The sequence below is a fragment of the Equus caballus genome, chromosome 3 (assembly GCF_041296265.1).
Source record: "Equus caballus isolate H_3958 breed thoroughbred chromosome 3, TB-T2T, whole genome shotgun sequence".
In the NCBI taxonomy this organism is placed as follows: Eukaryota; Metazoa; Chordata; class Mammalia; order Perissodactyla; family Equidae; genus Equus; species Equus caballus.
Genome location: NC_091686.1, coordinates 7,909,072 through 7,929,726, shown reverse-complemented (window position 1 = coordinate 7,929,726; position 20,655 = coordinate 7,909,072). Strand labels below are relative to the sequence as shown.

The 20,655-nt window shown below is 44.3% G+C and overlaps 1 protein-coding gene and 1 long non-coding RNA gene across 5 annotated transcripts in view; both read left to right on the top strand.

Annotated features, from left to right (window-relative positions):
* LOC100050764 (liver carboxylesterase-like) overlaps positions 1–501 on the top strand; it is a 31,529-nt gene extending 31,028 nt beyond the window's left edge. For both annotated transcript variants that reach the window (XM_014738460.3, XM_023637014.2), the window contains exon 13: positions 130–501. In XM_014738460.3, coding sequence (XP_014593946.1) covers positions 130–313 — 184 coding nt within the window. In that variant the 3' untranslated portion in view covers positions 314–501. The remainder of the gene's footprint in view (positions 1–129) is intronic.
* A 3,739-nt stretch (positions 502–4,240) lies between these two features.
* On the top strand, positions 4,241–10,153 carry LOC111772756 (uncharacterized). Of its 3 annotated transcripts, none has more exons than XR_011437314.1 (3): positions 4,241–4,461; positions 8,684–8,837; positions 9,911–10,153. It is a non-coding gene; the product is annotated as an uncharacterized lncRNA (long non-coding RNA). The 3 variants fall into 3 exon arrangements; XR_011437315.1 differs by having other exon boundaries at positions 4,262–4,337; XR_002806773.2 differs by having other exon boundaries at positions 4,280–4,461; positions 9,900–10,153.
* The last annotated feature ends 10,502 nt before the right edge of the window (positions 10,154–20,655 follow it).

Here is a 20,655-nt window from a genome sequence, read left to right as displayed (position 1 = left end):
GTGAGCTGCCTGTCTCTGGAGGCATACGAGCCTCTAGGCAGAGATGACACCAGGCATCCCTGAAAATTTCAAAGGATTGTTGGGACCACACAGTAGATTTGGAGAATATCTCTTTGATTCTGTTCCCAGGAGCCCCAATGGTGAGGGGCTGCCCCACTGGCCAGTGTACGACCAGAAGGAAGGGTACTTGCAGATTGGTGTCACCACTCAGGCAGCCCAGAAGCTGAAAGATAAGGAAGTGGCTTTCTGGACCGAGCTCCTGGCCAAGAAGGCAGCAGAGAAGCAACAACAGACAGAACATGTTGAACTTTGAATACGCTACCTGTCAGGCCTCAGGGGCCTGGGGGAGCCAAGACAGTGTGTTCTACCAAATTTGCTTAAAGTCCAAGGAGGCACCTTATTGTGGAGGCTGGGGAATTGTCTGGTGGGGGTGGACAGAGACCAGGGAGCGGGAATTTCTGTATGTGGCCTAAATTTTTGAAATAAATGTTCTTTAGGAGAGCAAGTGAGTATCTGTGTCTTGAACTAGAGAGTAAACCATCCATCCTCATTAGAGAGAAGCATGAAGAGAGAGGGCACTATCTGCAGGGAGTTGCCTCTGACAGGTCTGACTTGGCCTCTGGACAAGCAGAGCAGCAGGCTGGGCCCTGGGACACTTTGCATCTGCTCCATGTCTCTAGGCCCTCAACACCTTCCAACAACAGGATGTGGGGTGGCCAGAGTGCAGTGTCCTTGTCCTCCCTGTGGAATTACCTGTAGAGATGGAGAATGCACCAATCAAAGATGTACCTGGAGTCTGGGGGTAGGGGAAGTGCCATGGTGACCCTATGCCACTGTTGTGTTGCCTTTAATAACCCTTCCACAGGTCTACACGTCTTTCTCCAACATACACAGTACATTCCCAGTCCTTTCCCTGAGGCTGTCTCTTCCAACAGTTCATCTGAGCCCCTTCTGCAGCCTACACCACTAGAAGTGCTTGGAGTGAGTCCCTGAAGTATCACCCTAAAACTGCCTCTTTCAGCATTGCTGGGCTGACTCCTGGCCTCTGCTACTTGTAGAAAGCACTAATGAGTGACACTCCCACCCTAACAGCAAGAAAAAGCTCGGTATTCTCAAAATCATGACTTTTCCTGAATGATTTGAAGAGCTGAGGTTGCAGGTGAACAATTACCCTGAGGTCTCAGGAAGACAGGCATTTTGGAGCAGAGATGGGATGCGGATGCTGACTCACCATCTGCTACAGGTGGAAGATGGGGTCACCGTGGGTGTGAGTAGAATTACTCTAAAATTCCTAATCAAGTGCTAAAGGCCAAGTGTGGACTAGTATGAGGGTATAAAATCCTAAAGAGCCACAGACCCATGGGGGATTGTATCCAGACTCTTCTCCATGGACCTCCATCAGGGGCTGCTGAGAAAGATGGGGAGTAGGTAGTGAGACCAGAGAAAGCCTGCCTCAGGATTGCATGCCTGAAGCCCTGCTAAGACCCTTCTCCCTTAAGGAACAAAATCCCTCAACCATTGTAAAAGGGCAGGAAACCCACCTCCCTTGGGGCCCTGGAGGAGACCTATTAAGACTGCAGAAGAGGAAAATTTAAAAACCCTCTACCCCTGGGAGTGGGACAAGAGACCCTCCTGGGTCCTGGTCTTTAGAGGTCTTTTACTGCTGGGGAGGGGCACAATCATTGAGAAAGCCCCCTCTCCACGACCAAGGGATGAGGGTCTGCCTAAGGCTGAGGCTGGACCAGGACAAGAGAGACCACTCCTGGATGCCACCACCAAGTCAGCACACACCAAGGACTGAGCAGCTGAAATGTACCACTGGGGGATGGAGACAGTGTGGAGAGAGAACTTCTCTGAGGGGCAGGTGCACAGGGCAGGGGTACAGCTGAGGGTGGAACAGGAACATTGGGGTAAACCTTTCAGCACCTCTCGCCCTAAGCACAAGATAACACTGGAAGAATGTGAATCGCGTGGCGCACTGAAGAAAACCTCAGCAACAACGAAACCCAAGCCCTGCTCCTCTCTTGATAATTGGACTCAACTCTCCTGACACACACACACACACACACACACACAGGCAAACGTACATGAACAGACACACGCGTACACATGCACATTATAAGTCTAGCAGAAGAGTATGACCATTTCCACTAATACATACTATTTACTTCATTTTCTACTCTCTCACGTTTGCTGCTCAGGGGGACTCTGGATCCCTCATCCAAAATTGGAAACACAGAAAAAGCAAGAAAAAAACTCCACTAACATGAGACAAAACAATCAACAGAAGTAGAGTCAGAGATGGCCCAGGTGTTAGAACTAACAGACTAGGGATCCAAAACAACTATATGGAAAACTTGCATCAACAGATGGGTAATTTCAGCAGAAGGAAGCAAATTGGAAGGTTACAATTTTTTAATAATAGTAATACAGATGAAGAATGTCTTCAACACGTTTATCAGTACACTTGACGCAGCTGAGGAAAGAATGTGTGAACTTGAAGAAAGGCCAATATAAATTACCAAACTTCAATAAAACGAGAAAAAGAGTGGGAAGAAAATAGTACAGAGGATCGAAGAGATGTGGGACAATATGGAATGGTCCAGCATAGGTGTAATTGGAATCCCAGGAGGAGAAGACGGAAAGAAGGAGCAGAAACCATAGTTGAAAAGCTAATGCCCAAGAATTTTCCAAAAATAATGAAAGACATCGAAGCCTAGATCCGGGAAAATCAGTCAACTCCAAGCAGGATTAAAGGACAACAACACACAATGAGACAATATTGAAGGCAACCAGAGGAAAAGGAAATGACATGACGTAGAAGGGCATCAGGAAGGGCACTTGACCACCCAAATGTATGGACAAAAGAGGCCCAGAGAGGGGAAGGAACTGGCTCAAATCACCGAGAAAACATCAACAAAACCTTGGAGCCAAACTGAGGCCTCCTTGCCCATAAGTTGCAGTCTCTCTACTGCACTGCCTGGCCACCCCCACATGGACCCCATCCATGCATGAAGGGTCTTTCCCTCTTGACCATACTCTCCACTCATTTTCCCTCTGCATCTGCCTACAGCTGCTGCCCCTCCCTGCCCAGCTCCAGCGTGTGAAACCGACCCTATCAAACACTCGTTGCCTCCACATTCCAGGCAGCTATGAGAGACCAAAGACTTTGAAAGTGCCATCAACAGACATTTCCCTTCAATAATTATGACTAATCTTTGGCGAAACTGGTGGCATGAGCTGGTGCCTGAGCTACACCAAGTCATGACCTACAATAGAGGAAGGGAAAGCAGAAAAAGAAAGGAGAAAAAAACATGAAAAAGAAAGATTGGAGATGAACAAAATTCAGCCTGGCTTAAAAGAAGCAAAAACCTATAGAGGCTGAAAGAAATCCATTGGATGAGAAATTCTCCATCCTGGTTGCCCATTGGAATCAGCTGAGCAGCTTCTAAAACATGCCCTTGCACGGGCCCCATCCTGGTTCTCATTCCTTTCCTCTGGGGAGATGCCTGGGCATCAGGACTTTTTAAAAGCTCCCTATGTGGAGATGGAGTACAGCCAGCGTAGAGAGCCCCTCACCTGCTCAGTTTGTTCCTGAAGGAGGACCCTTTCTATAGGTCCTGTGTCTCCAGGGCCCTGCACAGAGCATGTGTTGAGTGCAGGCATGCACGGCTGAATGCAGGAGCAGACAAATAAAGGAGTTGTTTTCCAGGTACCTGAGATTGCAAAAATGTAGGCTCACCCAGGATATCTTCAGTGACTGGGGCTTGTGGTCAGAATGCAGGAAGAAGGAAAGCAGCGCACTGAAGAGGCCTTGTGGGGACAGGAATGTCATCAAGGAGGTGAACCCAAGTAAGCTACGACAACAAGGTCATTGTGTCAATTCCCCTGCAGTGTCGTGTACCACCCCCTAACCTGGATGGCCCCCTTCATGGTCACTCAGCCCCTCCGAGCCTCTGCTTCTGCAACTCTTACCGATGTCTCTGGGTCTGACACTAAGGTTTCTGCTCACTGTGACCTTGAATTGCACTCTGTCCCCTCCCCTGACCTCTGGCTTTCTCTGCACAGTTTCAGTCCAACCTTCCTGAGATAGAAGGTGTGATTGGCTATGTCAGTCACCCTTCAGTAGAGATCATCCCTGACCAGTGTGTGGCTTTGTGCACACTAGTCCTTCTTGGCCTGGGTGCCTGGCCTAGACTGCACAGCTGTGACTACACAATGGGGAGCAGAGCAGCCCACATCTCCCCCTCAGAAGGGCACTGGGGAGTGGCAGCCTTCTGAAGCTGGCACCTCGTAACCACAGGCCCTGCCTGGAGCTTCCCCGGTCAGTCCAGGAGGTGAGCACCTGGATGAGGGATGGACAGTGAGCCCAGGGTCAGCCAACGTGTCCTGTCCATCAGTCCCTGTGCCATCAGCTCATTTGTGTTCCTCTGTGCACTGGCACCAGGAATAAATGTGAAGGTGAGGGAGCTGGTGAGCAGAGGGGTTCCTGTTAGACAGTGGGCTCCTCAGGGTCAAGACCCAGGTCAGATTCATTTTCATGGTCCCCCAGAAAGTGTTTGGCAAAGGGACTAGGTGGATGGACTCATGGATCTTTACAAGGTGGAGGTGGACATCAGCCTTCGGTGACCTGTGATTATGTCTTTGAAGTCTATACTAATAATAGTAACTAAAAGTTATTGAATATTTATTATGTGTCTTCATAATAATTACTTTCATATTAATTCAAATAATCTCCACAGGAACCCTATGAGGTTAGAACAAGGGCCAAGGAAACTCAACTAGTAAGTGATGGATAGGACCAGCTACATAATTAACAGTGCAAAATAGAACTGTATAATTTACATAATTTTGTTGTGCAAAGTAAAATAATCCTCATTTTAAAAGTTATTAAGAATTTCATGTTGGTTACAGAGAAGCATTTAAGGCCTCCGGAGGCCTTCAGAGAGCCGGGTCTGTGTGACTGCACAGGTCTCACGCCCGTGAAGCCGGCCCTGGTGACAGAGCTGGGATATGAACCTCGCAGTCTGGCTCCAGAGCCTGAGTCCTTAAGTGCAAAGCACCCCTTCCTTCCTGCGCAGGACACTGTTTACCATCCACCTCTGGGCCCCTCCTCACCTGTATCTTCATCCCTTGATTCTGGCCAAAGGCACCGATTTGATGATTCTCTGCTGCCCTCTTGTGGGCAGAGTCCATGCACCCACACCTGCTTCGGGGATGGGGCCAGGTCTGCACCCCAGGCCGAGACTCCCCACCACGTCCCCAAACAGTGTGACCATGCCTGCGCTGACACATCCAGGGACGGCATTCAGAGTAATCTCTCGGCTCTTGCAGCCTCTGGAGTCCTAGCCATGCAGGGGCTGCTTGGGTGGGAGCTTCCCAGCTCTTATTCCTCCTTCGAACTGAGATTAAACACCTTCAGGCCCAGGTGGTCTCCCAGCCTCTAAGACAGAACTAATCCAGTTCCCGCACCTGGGAAGTGCTCAGGAAGCTCCACTCACATAGCATTTCTCTGCAAAGCGTCTGTCCTCTGCCTCTCACCTGGGCGGGTCTAAGACTCCTATCAAGTCTCCTGCCTCTGTTCTCCACCCTACAGGGCCAGAGTGAGGCATCTGAACAGCCACAACTGTTATCACCTCTGTACATGCGATTCTGCAGGTCCACTCATTCAGAGTCTGGGCTGGCCTCTTGACTTGCTTTGACAGTAAAACATGGTGGAAGTGATGGTGTGTCAGTTCTCAGCTAAGGACTCAAGAGGTCTTGCACGTGTCCACTGGTTCTCCTGAATCCACGTGACTGGCACGTGAACAAACCCAGGTTAGCTTGTTGAAGAATGACATACCACATGGAGGGGAGCCATCCCAGGAGAGGCTGTCTAAGACCAGCCAGCTTTGAGCTCACTCACAGCTGCAGACACCTGAGTGAGCCTGATCAAGGTCAGCTGAACCTGGTCTTGATCAGCAGAACTGTGGGAGGCAGATGGTCGACAGACCATGAACTACAGACATGGTTGTTGTTTTAAGATCCAAAGTGGTTTTGTTACCCAGCATGTGCTCACTGATACGTTATATAACAACCAACTATGATCACATCACTGCACAAATCTACAACATAGCACTGGCTCCCAAGCGCCCCTGGAAACTGTTCCATCTCTTTATACCAGCATACGAGGACCCTCATCTTCTGGTTTACTTTCCTCTACAGCCTGTCCACTTGCACCCTGCAAATTTCTGCACATCCTTACACTGCAGAATCATGGTATTGTCATGATGTGGAACTTACCTCCAGACTCAGCTCAAGTGCCACCTGTTATGGGGAGCCCTGTCTGATGTCCCTGGGTGGGGTTATGTGCATGATTTCTCTGCCAGGCTGTGCCTTGTCTCACTTGTCTCTGTAACCCAACCATCCCCTAAGGGCCGATGATGTACCAAACACTTGTCTAGACTCTGGAGACATAAAGAGAAGTAAGTGGTTGTGCCTCCCGTCCTAAAAGGCACTGGCCCCATGAAAGATCATGTCAACAAATGGTGGTAGGTGCGGTGACAGGGGTAGGTCAGGGAAGGCTCTTCTAGGGGTGACATCTTGAGGGACCAATAGGACTTAGCCAGTTTCAGAGAGATGGAGAAAGGCCCAGGGATGAGGCGCAAGGGGACAGGGTGTGCTGGGGGAAACACCTGCGTTAATCTAGGGTGACTGGGGCAGAGAGCGGGGGTGAGATGAGGAGGAGGAGGAGGCTGAGGAATTTGGATTTACATTGAAGGAACGGGGAGCCGCTAGAGGACTTCAAACAAGCATGCAGGAGGTGCTCAATATGTGTTTCCTGATCAGCACACCAGCTGTCTCCTCCATCAGACCGAGAGTTCCTTGAGGACAGGGTTATTTGACCTTTGTGTTCTCTAGTTCCTTCAGGTACATAGTAGGACTGGGTATGACTGTGATCAGTGAATGAGTGAATGAATGAGTGAATCCATCCAAGATATACCAATATGAAACCAAATATATCTTTTTATCCAGACAAGAACCCTTTTCACTCCCTGGTTCAGGGAAGTGTTGAGGGTTCAAATAGGCTCTGAGACTGGTCCAGAGACAAAGACTCCTCGTCCTCCTGGCTTCCCTCAGCCTCTACTTGGCAGCAGGAGCCTGTGTTGGTGCCACCTGAGGGCCACAGTGCCCATGTTCTATTTTAATCAGCTTCTGCTATTGCTATGATGCCCTGTCAGCTCAGAGAAGGGGAGAGGGAATCCAGAATGGGGAGAAATGTTCTGCTCAGTGGACATACCCACCCACTCAGCCAGCTTAGAGGTGCCTCTGTGAATGCCAACCCACGGTCTGTCTGTCCTCATCCTGGAAGAACTAGTCCTGAGTCCCTATAACGTCGTCAAGGATAATAACTGATTGCAGCCTGTGGGAATGAGAAGCCCTTATCTATGGCCGCTTGGACCACGGTCTTTCAACCCCTCCCCACATTTGTCAGCAGATGATGGAATCCAGAGTGAGGAAGCCATGGGAAGGGAGTCAATGACCATCATCCTTCAATATCCCTTCTTATCCTTCTGACATAACCCTGATTCTGTTCAGGGCAGCAAAGTACCCACTTACAATTTCTTACTCTTCCCCCAGACTCCCTTACAGCTAAGAATTGCCATGTTACACGGATCTGGCCAATGAGATGTAGGTAGACATCTGTGTGGGGTTCCAGAAAAATCTACTCTTCTCCATAGTAAAGAGACACAGGATCAACTGGTCTCTTCCTTTTACTCTGTTTCCCTTCCTCCTGCCTGAAAGGTGGGCAAGATGTCTGCAGGTGGATTAGCCCTTTTCTCTCCATGAGCATGAGAACCACATGCTATGGATGGTGAACAGGAAGCTAGAAGGGTTGCAAATTCTTCTTGACTTCCTTCAGCATCTCCAGAAACATCCCAGGCTTCTGAGCATGTCCAGATGAAGAAAGTTCTCCGGAAACAAGAAGATTTCTCCCTTTCTTCTTGCTCAAGAACATCTCTCATGCTGACCTATTGCCTATTTGTTACACAGGAATGAGAAAACCTCATTTAAGAGACCATGATTAGATCTGTTACATGGAGCCACTTGTCATCCTAACACATGTACACTCTATGTGTAATCTTTTTGCATTTTGTGAGCCCATATGGCATACCTGTATCTGGCATAAAGAACCAGAGAGCATGGGTCTGGTGTGTGCCTGGGGAAAGCCAGCAAAGGTATTTTCCCTGGGAGACAGGAGAATTCTGTTCAAAATGAACTCTCTCTTATTATATTACCTAGGACAAGTCATTTCTTCCTAGCGCAATGTAGGCACTTAAATATATCTATGTATAAATTTCCTTTTTTTCCTTCTCTTCTCCCAAAAGCCCCCAGTACATAGCTGTATACTCTAGTTGTAGGCACCTCTGGTTGTGCGATGTGGGACGCCGCCTCAGCATGGCCTGATGAGCGGTGCCATGTCCACGTCTAGAATCCGAACCAGTGAACCCCGGGCCGCCAAAGCGGAGCATGCGAATTTAACCACTCAGCCATGGGTCCAGACTCATACATAAATTTCTATATATATGTATTATATATACTTAAGTAGGAGTATATATACATAGATAACATATTTATACAAATTACATATATCTGTACATATAAATAAATATATTTGTTTTTATATGTATTTGTAATGAAGAGAGTGTTGGAACCAGTTGAGAATCCATGTCCAGGTACCAGCTGGACCATGTTACGCCTGTGTGGCTGGGGACCAGGGAGATGGCATATCAGAGTGGGTAAAAGAACAGACCGGAGCCTGACTTCCTGGATTCAAACCTCAGTCTCACCAACCAGTAAGTTATTTCATCTCTTTATGTCTCAGTTTCCACCACTAGTAAATGGGGTTGATAATACTACCTCATGGACTCATTAGGAGGATTCAATGAGCTGCAGTTTATAAAGCACTAGGAACAGTAACTGGCACAGGATAAACCAATGTGTTTGCTAATTAAATGTTAGCTCAGCACACTGGCCTTGTCCAAGGTGCTGATGCTCCTCAGGTCCCAGTTCTCCTGGGAATCCATGACTCGTGAGACTGGGATGGCCCCATTCTCTCTTTTAACAAAGCCAGGCACTCCTTGTGCCATATTTCCCCATAATGCCAAAACCATGGTGGGGGCTCTATAAATTTAACTGCCTAGCTAGTAATTCTAATCTTGGCTCTGATGCTCCCTGATCTGAATCTGCATCTCATTTAAAATGGCAGAGTTGCAATGTCTTTCCTTATCTGTGAAGTGGGCATGCCTCAAATATCACCCTGCCCTCTCACCTCTCTCCTTTGGTGGAGTATTTTTACTACTGTGTGATTGGAGACGGGGTCAGGGCTCAACGGCAACTACCATGGGAGTTTGAGGAGTTGTGATGCAAGAACAGAAATTTAGCAAAGCCTGGGAATGGGCTCAGAGTGGGCAGCAGGCAGGTGCCCTGGTGTTGGGCTGACGTGGCCTTCAAGTCTGCAGCAGGACCACTGTGGCCAGAGGCTGGGCTTGCATGAGACCTCTTCTGTCCTCACTTTGAGTCACCCTATCCTAGGTTGGGACTCTGGACTAGAACCTGGAGCTGCAGTGGGTGTGGGGGCCGCTCCCTGTATAGTAGCCATTCTCTGCTGCAGAAGCAATTTATTGGTGGCTCCTGGATATGTCCAGGCCATGGTCTTTTCTGGGGCCTTCTCTGGGGATGTGAGTCAGCATAAGTGAGGCCATTTTGTCATGCTAAATAGCCCCAGTTCATCTTCTGCATGACTACTCGTTGCTCTGCATGTACTCTGAAAACATTCACATGCTCTCCTGATTTATGGCCTCAGCTTACGTATGTACTACCCGATAGCTTGATAAATTAAGACTTTTTTCTATGAGTTTCCCTCCAGGAACAGGCTGATCACAGGTGGGGAACACACCTACAAAGTGTCCATCACAGCTGACAAAGGAATGGAACAGTAAAAGACCCTGGAGTCCATCAGGACTGAAGTAAACCCCCTCCTTACTCCCCATTTTGCCTATATCTTCCTCAAGATTCTGCAGTCCTTGAAGATGGGTTTTTGAGACATTAGTCTTCCATCTTCCTGATTGTGACAGCTAATTGAATTAAATCTTCCTTTCTTGATCCCTAATTCGTTGTGATTAATTGACTTCTCTGGAGTGATGTTATAGGCCAGTCTCTGTGAGAGGATGGAGAATTGGAGGAAGCCTCAGCCTGGTCCAGGGTCACCCTTCCAGTGGCCGAGAAGATACTCCAAAGTAAGGGTCACCTGCTATTTGGTCCTGAAGTCCCACATGGACAGCATGTGAGGTTTGTACAAAACACAGCCCACCCGTTTGTGGAGTTGGTCAGTTCACTTTGAGTCATTCATCCAGTGAGTGTTTATTGAGCCAACTACTGTGGTCAGACACTGAGCCAGGCCCTAGTGATCCAGAGCTGAGGGAGACCCACATGCTCTCTGCTGTGGGGGAGCCTACAGTTCATGGAAGGGACTGGCATTGAACAAATAAACGCACAGGCAATTTTCTATCCATGATGGGTATAAGTGCTGCAGAGGACAGGCTCAGAGTGCAGTGAGAGCACAGGAGATGGGACTGGCCCTGCCTGGGAAGCAGGCTGGCCTCCCTGGGGTGGAGACACAGGGCAGGACTCAGGGAACATAATTAGAGTCAACGACTGATCACTAGATGATGGAAGCCCTCCATGCTCCCGAAGCGTGGACAATAAAAATGCTGAAAGCAGGTCCTGGTTCCCATGTCTGGGATGACCTCACGGAACCCTGACCCTCCCAGTCACCCAGAGGCTGCCAGATTTTGAGATTTCATGAACAGGAAATATGTCACAAGGAACTGGGGGAAAGAGCAGACAACAGTGGCTGGGGCCCTCTTCCCTCAGTTCTTGTATGGCTCCCTCCCTCAAGTCCTCATTTGTCTATCTGTTCCCTCATCAGAATGTGAACTCCAGGAAGTGTTGCCTAGTGCTGAGAATACTGCACGGCCCATACGGGTTCTCGGTAAATATCTGTGGAGTGAGTGGGTAAAGGAAAGAAGAAATGAAATCTTTATCTTTCAAATTAAGGACATCAAGAAAAGATCATCATTATGATTTACAAAAGAAAGGGCATGGTAATAACCAAAGAATAGGAAAGACATAACTTTAGAATAAAGAGCACTGTTTCCCAAACACTTATCCATGTGTATATGTTCATGCAATGCATACAGGTAAAAGAAGAACAATACGTTTTGGAGATCTCTGGTTTAGGTTTATCAGGTGTCAGATTTAGGAAAGAGGCAGGTAAAAGCTGAGATACCAGGTCACCGTGAGCTTGGACAGGGAGACTTAGGACATTTGGAGCCATGACAAACCTTAGAGTGACCACGGGAGTGGGTCCAATGAAGGCAGTCTGTCTAGCTCATCCTTGGAGGACTTGAGGACTGAGCATCACCTTCCCACATAAATAACAGTAGGAATAGCAGTAGGAGCATTTATTGCATAGGACATATAACATAACAGCAGGTAACATGTGTTGAACATATATGTACCAGGCACTGTGCTAAGCACAGTCCCTTTTTCCTTTCAAGGTCCATATTATTATCCCCAGGTTACAGATGTGGAAACTGAGGCTTGTGTGTGTGTGGGGGGGGGGGGTAAATAAGTTGGCAAATGTGGTGGGTCTGTCTTACTCTAGTGTCCACATCCTTCTGTATCCCCTCTCTCATTCCAACAGGAATGACTTAAGATGACCCCTCCATTCCCTGTGCCCCTGTCTTCCTCCAGACTGGCCCAGTGCTCACCTCTTGAAGGGAACTTCATGTGCTGTAGAACTTGTAGACAACGTAGGCTGGCACCAGAGCCATGGAGGAGAACGTGATGCCCCACCCAACCTGGTTGTCCCAGAGTGGGAAGATGTAGTCATTACAGGTGAGTGGCTTAAAGTCGATGATGCTCACCACCACCATGTGTAAATTAATAAAAGAAACCTCAACTAAAATTGGAGTCTGGAAGACCTGTAGAGGGAGCTCTAATGCCTGCCACCCATTGTCAATACCCCAAAGAGGAAAGGACTTACCTGGCATCTCCAACAGCAAGTTGGCTACTACTTTACTACCCCAGCAGGAGGAAGGAAGAATTTCTTTCTGTCCTTCAACAAGCCCAGCCAATGGAAAATACCACAGCTCAGCAAATGAGAAACCATCATCACCCTGGACTCTTACCCTCCTCCAAGGAACTTTCACAGAACAGCCCTCTCTACTCCCCTTTTTTCTCTTTAAAAGCACAATCCCCTTCTCTGTTCTCCGGCCTTGCCGGTGGTTTTTGCCATAGCTTGCTTGTCCCAAACTGAATTCCTCTGGCTATTCCTGAATAAACTCAATCTGCTGCTGAGCTAACGGGCTATTTTATTTTAAGGGTGACGGTAACTGTTGTCAGAAATGGGATCCAAATGAGGAGATCCCTGAAAGACGATGATCCCTGGAACCAAGCAAGCTCCCTGCACCAGCCCCCCGTGCTCAACGCTCTCATGAGTTGCTGCCAAATATATACATATTTTTTTTTATTGAGGCCATATTGACTTATAACATTGTGTAAAGTTTAGGTGTGTATTGTTATATTTCAGTTTCTGTGTAGCCTACATTGCGTTCGCCACCAATAGTCTAGTTTTTATCTCTCACCATACATATGTGATCCTTTATCCATTTCACCCACCCCCCACCTCCTTTTACTCTCGTAACCACTAATCTGTTTGCCAAATTTTGGTTTGGTACGTCTCTCTGAGCTCCACTCTTCTGCATTTTGAGCTCTCTGATTTTATTCATTAAACACTCATTAAAGGCTTCGTTAATTCCAGTTCAAGGCTTCATCCTTGGTGTCAAGGTTTCATCCTTGGTGAGTACTCGATTATTTTCCTTTCAGAAAGGGTAAGATTTTTTTTGCAATCAGGCTAGCCAGGAATATTCTTCTGTTCCTTGAAAAATTTGAGATGGGATCCCAGTCACCTAAATGCTCTAAGGACAGCCCTTCTTCAGGGCCCTTTACCAGTTTTATGTTCAAAAACTATGCTCCCTCCTCATCTGCATTTTTAACTAAATGAACTGATTTAACTAAAAATAATTTACAACATCAATGACCATTATAGAGAATTTTTGATCTCCTCAACCTTTCTTTCCTCAGAACTAAACCAGAAAGCTCCAGCTCTAAAATAAAACAAACTAAATGATACACCTGTTTTAATTGGTTCCTGGAATCTTCTAAACATACCCAAGACTCCAAAATCACCTATTTGTAAAATACCAGTTATAAATTATCTGAGGCAAAGAAACAATAGAAGGAGTCAAAACGGCTTCTGAAGCCTTGTGCTCCCCTCCCAAAGTTTCTACGTCTCAGGCGCCATCTTGTTTGTTCTTCTGGTTCCTTTGTCTCAGGCTTCACCTCCTGCACCATCTTCCTCTCTTCCCCTCTGTGAAAATCTGTCCCTTTAAAATCAGACCCTCTGAGGATTCAAAAGCTAAACTCCTAATAACTATTGCTAAGTTAACTGGAGCAAATAGACAACTAGGAGGAAAAATTTAAATAGCAATTACCCTAGGCTTTGGATAATAGACAAATATACTCTGAAACTCCTAGGAGAAAACTTACATGTGTTTCTGTCTGTTTGTTGAAATTCTTGGTAAGGAATAAAAACATGATATTCTCAAGATTTTTAGAACAACTGTTGGAAAACAAAGTCCCTCATAGTTAAGAAGTTTTAGGGAATCCAAAGACAAGAAAGGTTCCACCTGGCTTGTGGGCCAGGATCTTATGCCTTTCTGGAAAAATGAGTAAGCTTTTGGATACTTTGGAAATGTAATGGCCATTCTGAGGAAATTGTTTTAAATAAATCCACCTTAAGTGTCACTCTTAGAAGAGAGGATTCCAAACCTTCCAGGAGACAGTGGAATACATTCTTTGATTGGTATGCAGAAGTTTCTAGAAGACAAAATGGCTCCAAAAAGAATCTTATAGCATGCAAAAAATTTGTTTAGTAGAAAACCTTTGGGCATCTGACCAAATAACCTTAACTTAATCTGTCTGCCAGAAATAGAGTTTGGATCCAACTATTCTTTTGAGTTTTGTATTATTGCGCCTGAAGTTTTAAAATGAAAGCCATGAGGTCTTTGTTTGCATCAATCTGTATGTTTATGTGTGTCTGTGTGTGTTGTATTTTCTACCTCCAGATATTATCACCAAAATTAATTTGTAAAAAAGCTCTATTTAATTGATTTGAAATTAAGCATTTATAAACTAAGTATTCCTAAATCTCAGAAATAAAATAGAAACTAATCAGAATGTTTTTCAAGTTTACAGGATCTAGAATTAGTCTTTTGTAAATAAATCTTTAGATTGTTGCTTTAGTTGAAAAAAGTATATCTTTAGAGTTATCAACACTGAATATAATGCAAACATACAACTTTTATTCTACCTGGGTTTATTAAGATGATGTGACTCTGTTACAAAATTTGGCAGTGAGAAACAATAATTTAAGATGGAGGTTATCTGCTTTAATGCCACAGGAAGCTTTTGTGAGTAATGCAAACATAATTCTTGGAACAAATGATTTAGATGGATAAAAGTGGGCTAAGAGATTTGAATGCAATAATTATGTTGTACGGTATGTGTGCTTAAAAAATAGCATCCAAAATCCTTTTGGTAACTTAAAACTTTATAGCTTTGCTGAGTTAAATTAAATGATGGAATTTCTTTGAATATCTGGATCATTTCCAAACAAGATTAAATACTAAACAGTCAATTACTGAACACAGGGTTTTCTACTTCTCACTTTATTTTTGAGGAAGATTAGCCCTGAGCTAACTGCTGCCAGTCTCCCTCTTTTTGCTGAGGAAGACTTGCTTTGAGCTAACATCCATGCCCATCTTCCTCTACTTTATATGTGGGACGCCTACAACAGCATGGCTTGCCAAGCAGTGCCATGTCTGCATCCAGGATCTGAACCAGTGGAACCCTGGGCCACCAAAGTGAAACATGCACACTTAACTGCTGTGCCACCAGGCCAGCCCCTACTTCTCACTTCTTATTGCAAAGAAACTGAAGATAAATTTGGGTCTGTTAGTAGCCATGTCTTGTGCCACATTGAAAGATTGCTCTATTTAAAAGGGCATATATACTACAAGTTATGAAATATTTTTATAAATTTGCCAGTCCACAATTGCTTGCTTCTTAGTTTTCACTAGGAATTAAGGATTCTAAGGGTTAAGAATTCTAAAATATGAACAAGGGGCCAGCCCAGTGGTGCAGCAGTTAAGTGCGCATGTTTCACGTCGGCGGCCCGGGTTCGCTGGTTTGGATCCCTGGTGCAGACATGGCAATACTTGGCACACCATGCTGTGGTAGGCATCCCACATATAAAGTAGAGGAAGATGGGCATGGATATTACCTCAGTGACAGTCTTCCTCAGCAAAAGGAGTAGGATTGGCGGCAGTTAGCTCAAGGCTAATCTTCCTCAAAATAAATAAATAAATAAATAAAATGTGAACAAAAGCTGCTAGAAACAAAAAGGGAAACATCTTCATGTGCAAGGAAAGTAGGGTGTGTGCTTAAGTAAAAGAAGGTATGAGGAATGGAAATGCATTTTCTTGAGGGAAAAGAAAGCTATTTTGTCCTAAAGAAATGCTGGTTATTTTGTGTTGGGAAAGAGGAAAACATAGGACAAAGTCTCAATGTAAATGCAAGTTCTGAAAGGTTTGTGGAAAGGAATCTTGGGAAAGGAATTTTATGTGCAGTCAAGACTGGCTAAGATTGGAATGAATGAGTTTTAATATCAAAAGTAAACTGATGCTGGGCCAGCCTGGTGGCAGGGTGGCTGGTTTGTGCTGTCCACTGTGGCAGCCTGGGGTTTATGGGCTCAGATCCCAGGCTTGGACCCACGCACTGCTCATCAGGCCATGTTGTGGCAGCCTCCCACATACAAATTAGAGGAAGATTTGGACAGATGTTAGCTCAGCAACATTCTTCCTCAAGCAAAAAGAGGAAGATTGGCAACAGATGTTAAGTCAGGGCCAATCTTCCTCTCCAAAACAGAAAAGAAAAGAAAAGAAATGAGGAGTTCAAAGCCACTAGATCTCTATTACAAGAAGTGATGAAGCAATCCTCCTACCTGAAACAAAAAGGCAAAGGTTTACAAAGCTTTGAGCAAGGAGATAAATAGACAAAATTAGAAAATTGCAACTCTCTATCAGAATAGGTTAGCAAACACTTAATTATACATAAAAAATAAAAGGAAGGAAAGTATCAAAAATAACTATAAACAGTTCAACTTAGTCATAAACTCACAACACAAAACAGCATAGTTTGTGACAACAATAATTCAGAAGCAGATGAGGAAAGGGATGGAAACTACTCAGGTTAATGGAGATAAGAGGCTATCAGAAAACGGAGTATCTCATCTATGAGGTCTTTTATACAAACCTCATGGTCACCACAAAACAAAAAAATCAGAGCAGAGTCACAAAGCATAAATAAAGAGAAAACTACCACAAAAACAACCAAGCAGAAATGATAGTTAGAAATACAAGGAAAAAGAAACAATGGAAATATAGAATAAGCAGAAAATAAGACATAAAATGGCAGTATTAAGCCCTCATATACCAATATCCCTCTAAATGTAAATGGATTACAAGACTCACCAATATGCTGTCTCCAGGAAACACATGTCAACTCCAGAGGAAAACAGGCTCGGAGTAAAGGGATGGAAGATGATACTCCAAGCAAATGGCAGGCAAAACAAAGTGGGTGTAGCCACACTAACATTGGAAAAGCAGACTTCAAAATAAAAAAAGAAATTAAGTGACAAAGATGAGCATTATATAATGATAAAAGGGGCATTCCATAAGGAAGACATAATGTTTATTAATACATATACATCTAACACAGGAACACCAAAGTATATAAAGCAACTATTAACAAACCTAAAGAGATAAATTTACAGCAACACAGTAACAGTAGGGGATTTCAACACCCCATTTACATCAATGGGTAGATCATCCACACAGAAAGTCAATAAGGGAACAATGACCTTAAATGAAACACTAAACCAAATGGACTTAGTAGATATATATAGAACACTCCATCCAAAAACAGCAGAATACACATTCTTCTCAGGTGCACATGGAACATTCTCAAAGTGAAAACATATTCTGGGAAACAAAGCAAGCCTCAATAAATTTAAGAAGGCTCAAATCATACTAAGCATCTTTTCTGACCGCAATGCTATGAAACTAGAAATCAACTACAAGAATAAAGCTGGGAAAGTCAGAAATATGTGGAAACTAGACAACATGCTACTGAACAACTATTGGATCAATAAAAAATCAAAGGAGAGATAAAAAAATACCTAGAGACAGACGAAAATGAAAACACAACATACAACTCTTATGGGATACAGCAAAAGCAGTACTAAGCATGAAATTTATAGCAATACAGGCCTACCTCAACAATCAAGAAAAATCTCAAAAAAACCAAGCTGGACCCAGGTGATCTAACGTAAATGCTTGCCAACTGTCACTAGTGAGGTTAGTTCATTTATTCCTGAATTTATGGGCTGTTCTGTGCCTACAATAGTAAGCTAATCAGATAAGGTTATCAATAGAAAAATTATAGGAACTGCACACAGGAGATATCACTAAAATATCTAGTTAAAAAGTTACACAAAACAGGTTCTTAAAGAGTTCATCCTGGCCTCTTAACTTGAGGACAGAGCTTCTCCCATAGAGTATGTTTGTGCACTGTGGTTTGTTCTTTATTACATTTATTCATTCTCATCTTATAATACAGATTATAACACAACTACTTCCTAGGTGGTCATAAGCATTAAATAATGCTTAGTAAATGTTACTCTTGTTATTATTCAGCAACCATCACTGAGCCTGTACTCAGTGATGGACACATGGACTGTCCAACTGGAAAAAAAGGAACAATGGGTATATCAAAGGGTTAAATTCCGTGATATCTAAAAAGCTCCAAAGATCAATGAGAAAAAAAAAACACTTGAATATTGGGTAACAGATATAAATAGATAGTTTATGGAAAAGAAACATGATTGGCTTTTAAACATGAAAATCCACTCAATCTCTCATAACAAGAGAATTGCAAACTAACCCTGACTGAGGAATCATTTTTCATGGATCAAGGCTGAGAAGAACAATACATTTTACTTAATGCATTCAAGCAGGTGTGAGGAATCAGACAACCTTATATAACCTTATAGAAAATGCTTTCAAAATGTAAAATGCACGGTCTTTAGCAATTCAACCTCTGGGATTCTTTTGAGCCATTATACTTCCACATGGGCAATAATATACATGTACACTAAGGCATTGCTTTTACCATCAAACAATTGGAGACAATGTAAAGATCCATCAGTAGAGTACTGATACATGAATTACACATTTATATGTAATTGCATATAAATACATTTATATATTATATATTTATAGAAAAATAAATGACAATAAATAGTTTATAGGAGACAATATAGAACTATCTCCCATATACAATTTTAGTAAAAAAGGGAAGATGAAAAATGTGTGTCCGTATTATACTGAGTATGTAAAAAGTCTGCTTAAATCTTTGTACCTGTCTAGCCTGCCTTCAGAGGGCGCTCAAGAAGCTGGTAACCATGGTTACCTCTGAGGCTGGTAACCACGGGGAAAACCAAGTGGTACCTGCTGATGGACTTGACCCCGAGCCTGGGACAGAGTCTGAAGGAGCTGGAGGTGGAGTTTTGGACGGAAACCCTCCCCCTGATAATGTCCACTTCCAGAGCGCTCCTCAGTCCTCTCTCCTCCTTAGTCTTGCTGTCTCTGCTCCTGCCTGCCTTTTTCTCTTTTGCTCCTTGAGAAGTTACCTCTGTGCGATTTCGGTTTTCCTTCTCCTTCTGCAATTTCTCCTGCAATCATTAGCTTCATTCTAAGTTTAGCTACTTTGTGGAATCGGCTGCTTTTGCTGATCTTTTATGGACTTGGGGATGATTCTTAGGGAATTCTTTTCAACATCAAAAAATGCAGTTTGCCTGGAAGGCTACCAGATTTCTACAGTAAAGCAGGAGGGCTGGGCTATTAGTGGGCATAATCATGATCTTGTTACTCATAGGAAATAAAATCAGACTGTAAAATATGCACACGGAATAAAATTTATTTTGGCCTGAAAACTCTCCCCATCCACAGAATCCATGATGAATTGGATTTTCTATCAGAGAAGCTGTCTGTGTGTGTTAGTGAAATATGAGTCCTCCAGCCCCAATCCAGGTGGGTTTCAGCCACAAGCCAAGCACGGATGTCCTGAACATCACTGGCTTGAGCTGGGCTCTTCTCTGGCTCAGGAGTTATATGGGGGAGGGAGGCATGCTGGAGAGCCTCCTGCTCAGCCATAGAAATCAGATGTCTCCAAGGTCAGGAACCCAGAAGTCGAATGCCAGGCAGCAAGGTCAGTTCAGAAACACTGAGGAGAAAAGAAATTTCCCAGATGGGGTCGACGTTAATCTGTCATTCAATAAATCTACAATGGGCGTCTGATGTGCTCCAGACATGTCCTCACTGGGGGTGCAATGGTGAGTGAAGAACCGCCCTCCACCCAATGGTGAGCAAACAGACAGAAGGGAAACATTCACACAAGCGAACATCTTATGACGTAAAATTGGTAAGTTCACTCAGGAAAGGTAAGGTGTTTTGAGAAAGTGTAACAGGGGAACCTAACTTCGATTGAAGTCTTGGGAGGTTTTCTCTGGAGAAATAACATTTATGTTAAGAAAAATGAATTAAAGTTAACTAAATGATATGCAATCAGAAAGCTGTACGTATCTTCATTCAAAGGATGCACTTGTATTTCTTACGTCCACATCACCCCTATCATGTTCATGTAATCCATGTCAAGGCCATGTACTTTACCACGTTGATTAGTTCTTCTTTGTAATTGCTACAAGATTACACATGAGGAGCACAGAGGAGGAGGGTTTCTGGGATGTCAGTAACTTCAGAGTCATCCGGGTCAGAAATCGCCAATCACACCTGAATCTGGCCCCATGGAGTGTTTTATTTAGCCCATATGATATCCAAAATATTTTGGAATTAGGTTCCAGCTAACTTTAAAGTAGAGGAATTTGTCATATTTTCAGCTTCTCCAGAAAAAAAAAATCTGGCAACATTAAAGCTGCATTCCCACATGGCAACCAGGGTTTCTGACAGTCCATACAGCACATTTGTGCCTCAAATGCCTCTACAGACTTCTTCTAGGAAACTGTCATTGATAAATAGCTACATCTATGGTATGAATGACACCTCAGAAGTAGTGCCCTTGTACAGTGCACAACTTGTACAACTATTCTCAGTGACCCTCAGAGACATCTGATCTGCAGGATCTGCCCCCTTTACAAAAGCATGTGGTCTCAACTTTCCGCAGTCCTCACTAATCCCCATTGTCTTCTGCCCGGCCTATTGCACTCCCTGATATTCCCAGATCTCTGAAGATATTTAAGTTTGGACCCCTGACCTCTCATTCTACAGTAATCTGGGGAATGGTGAAGGGAGTCACCCAGCATCACTCACTGAGTTAGCAGCAAGTCCAGACCAGACCTTGAGTCTCTTG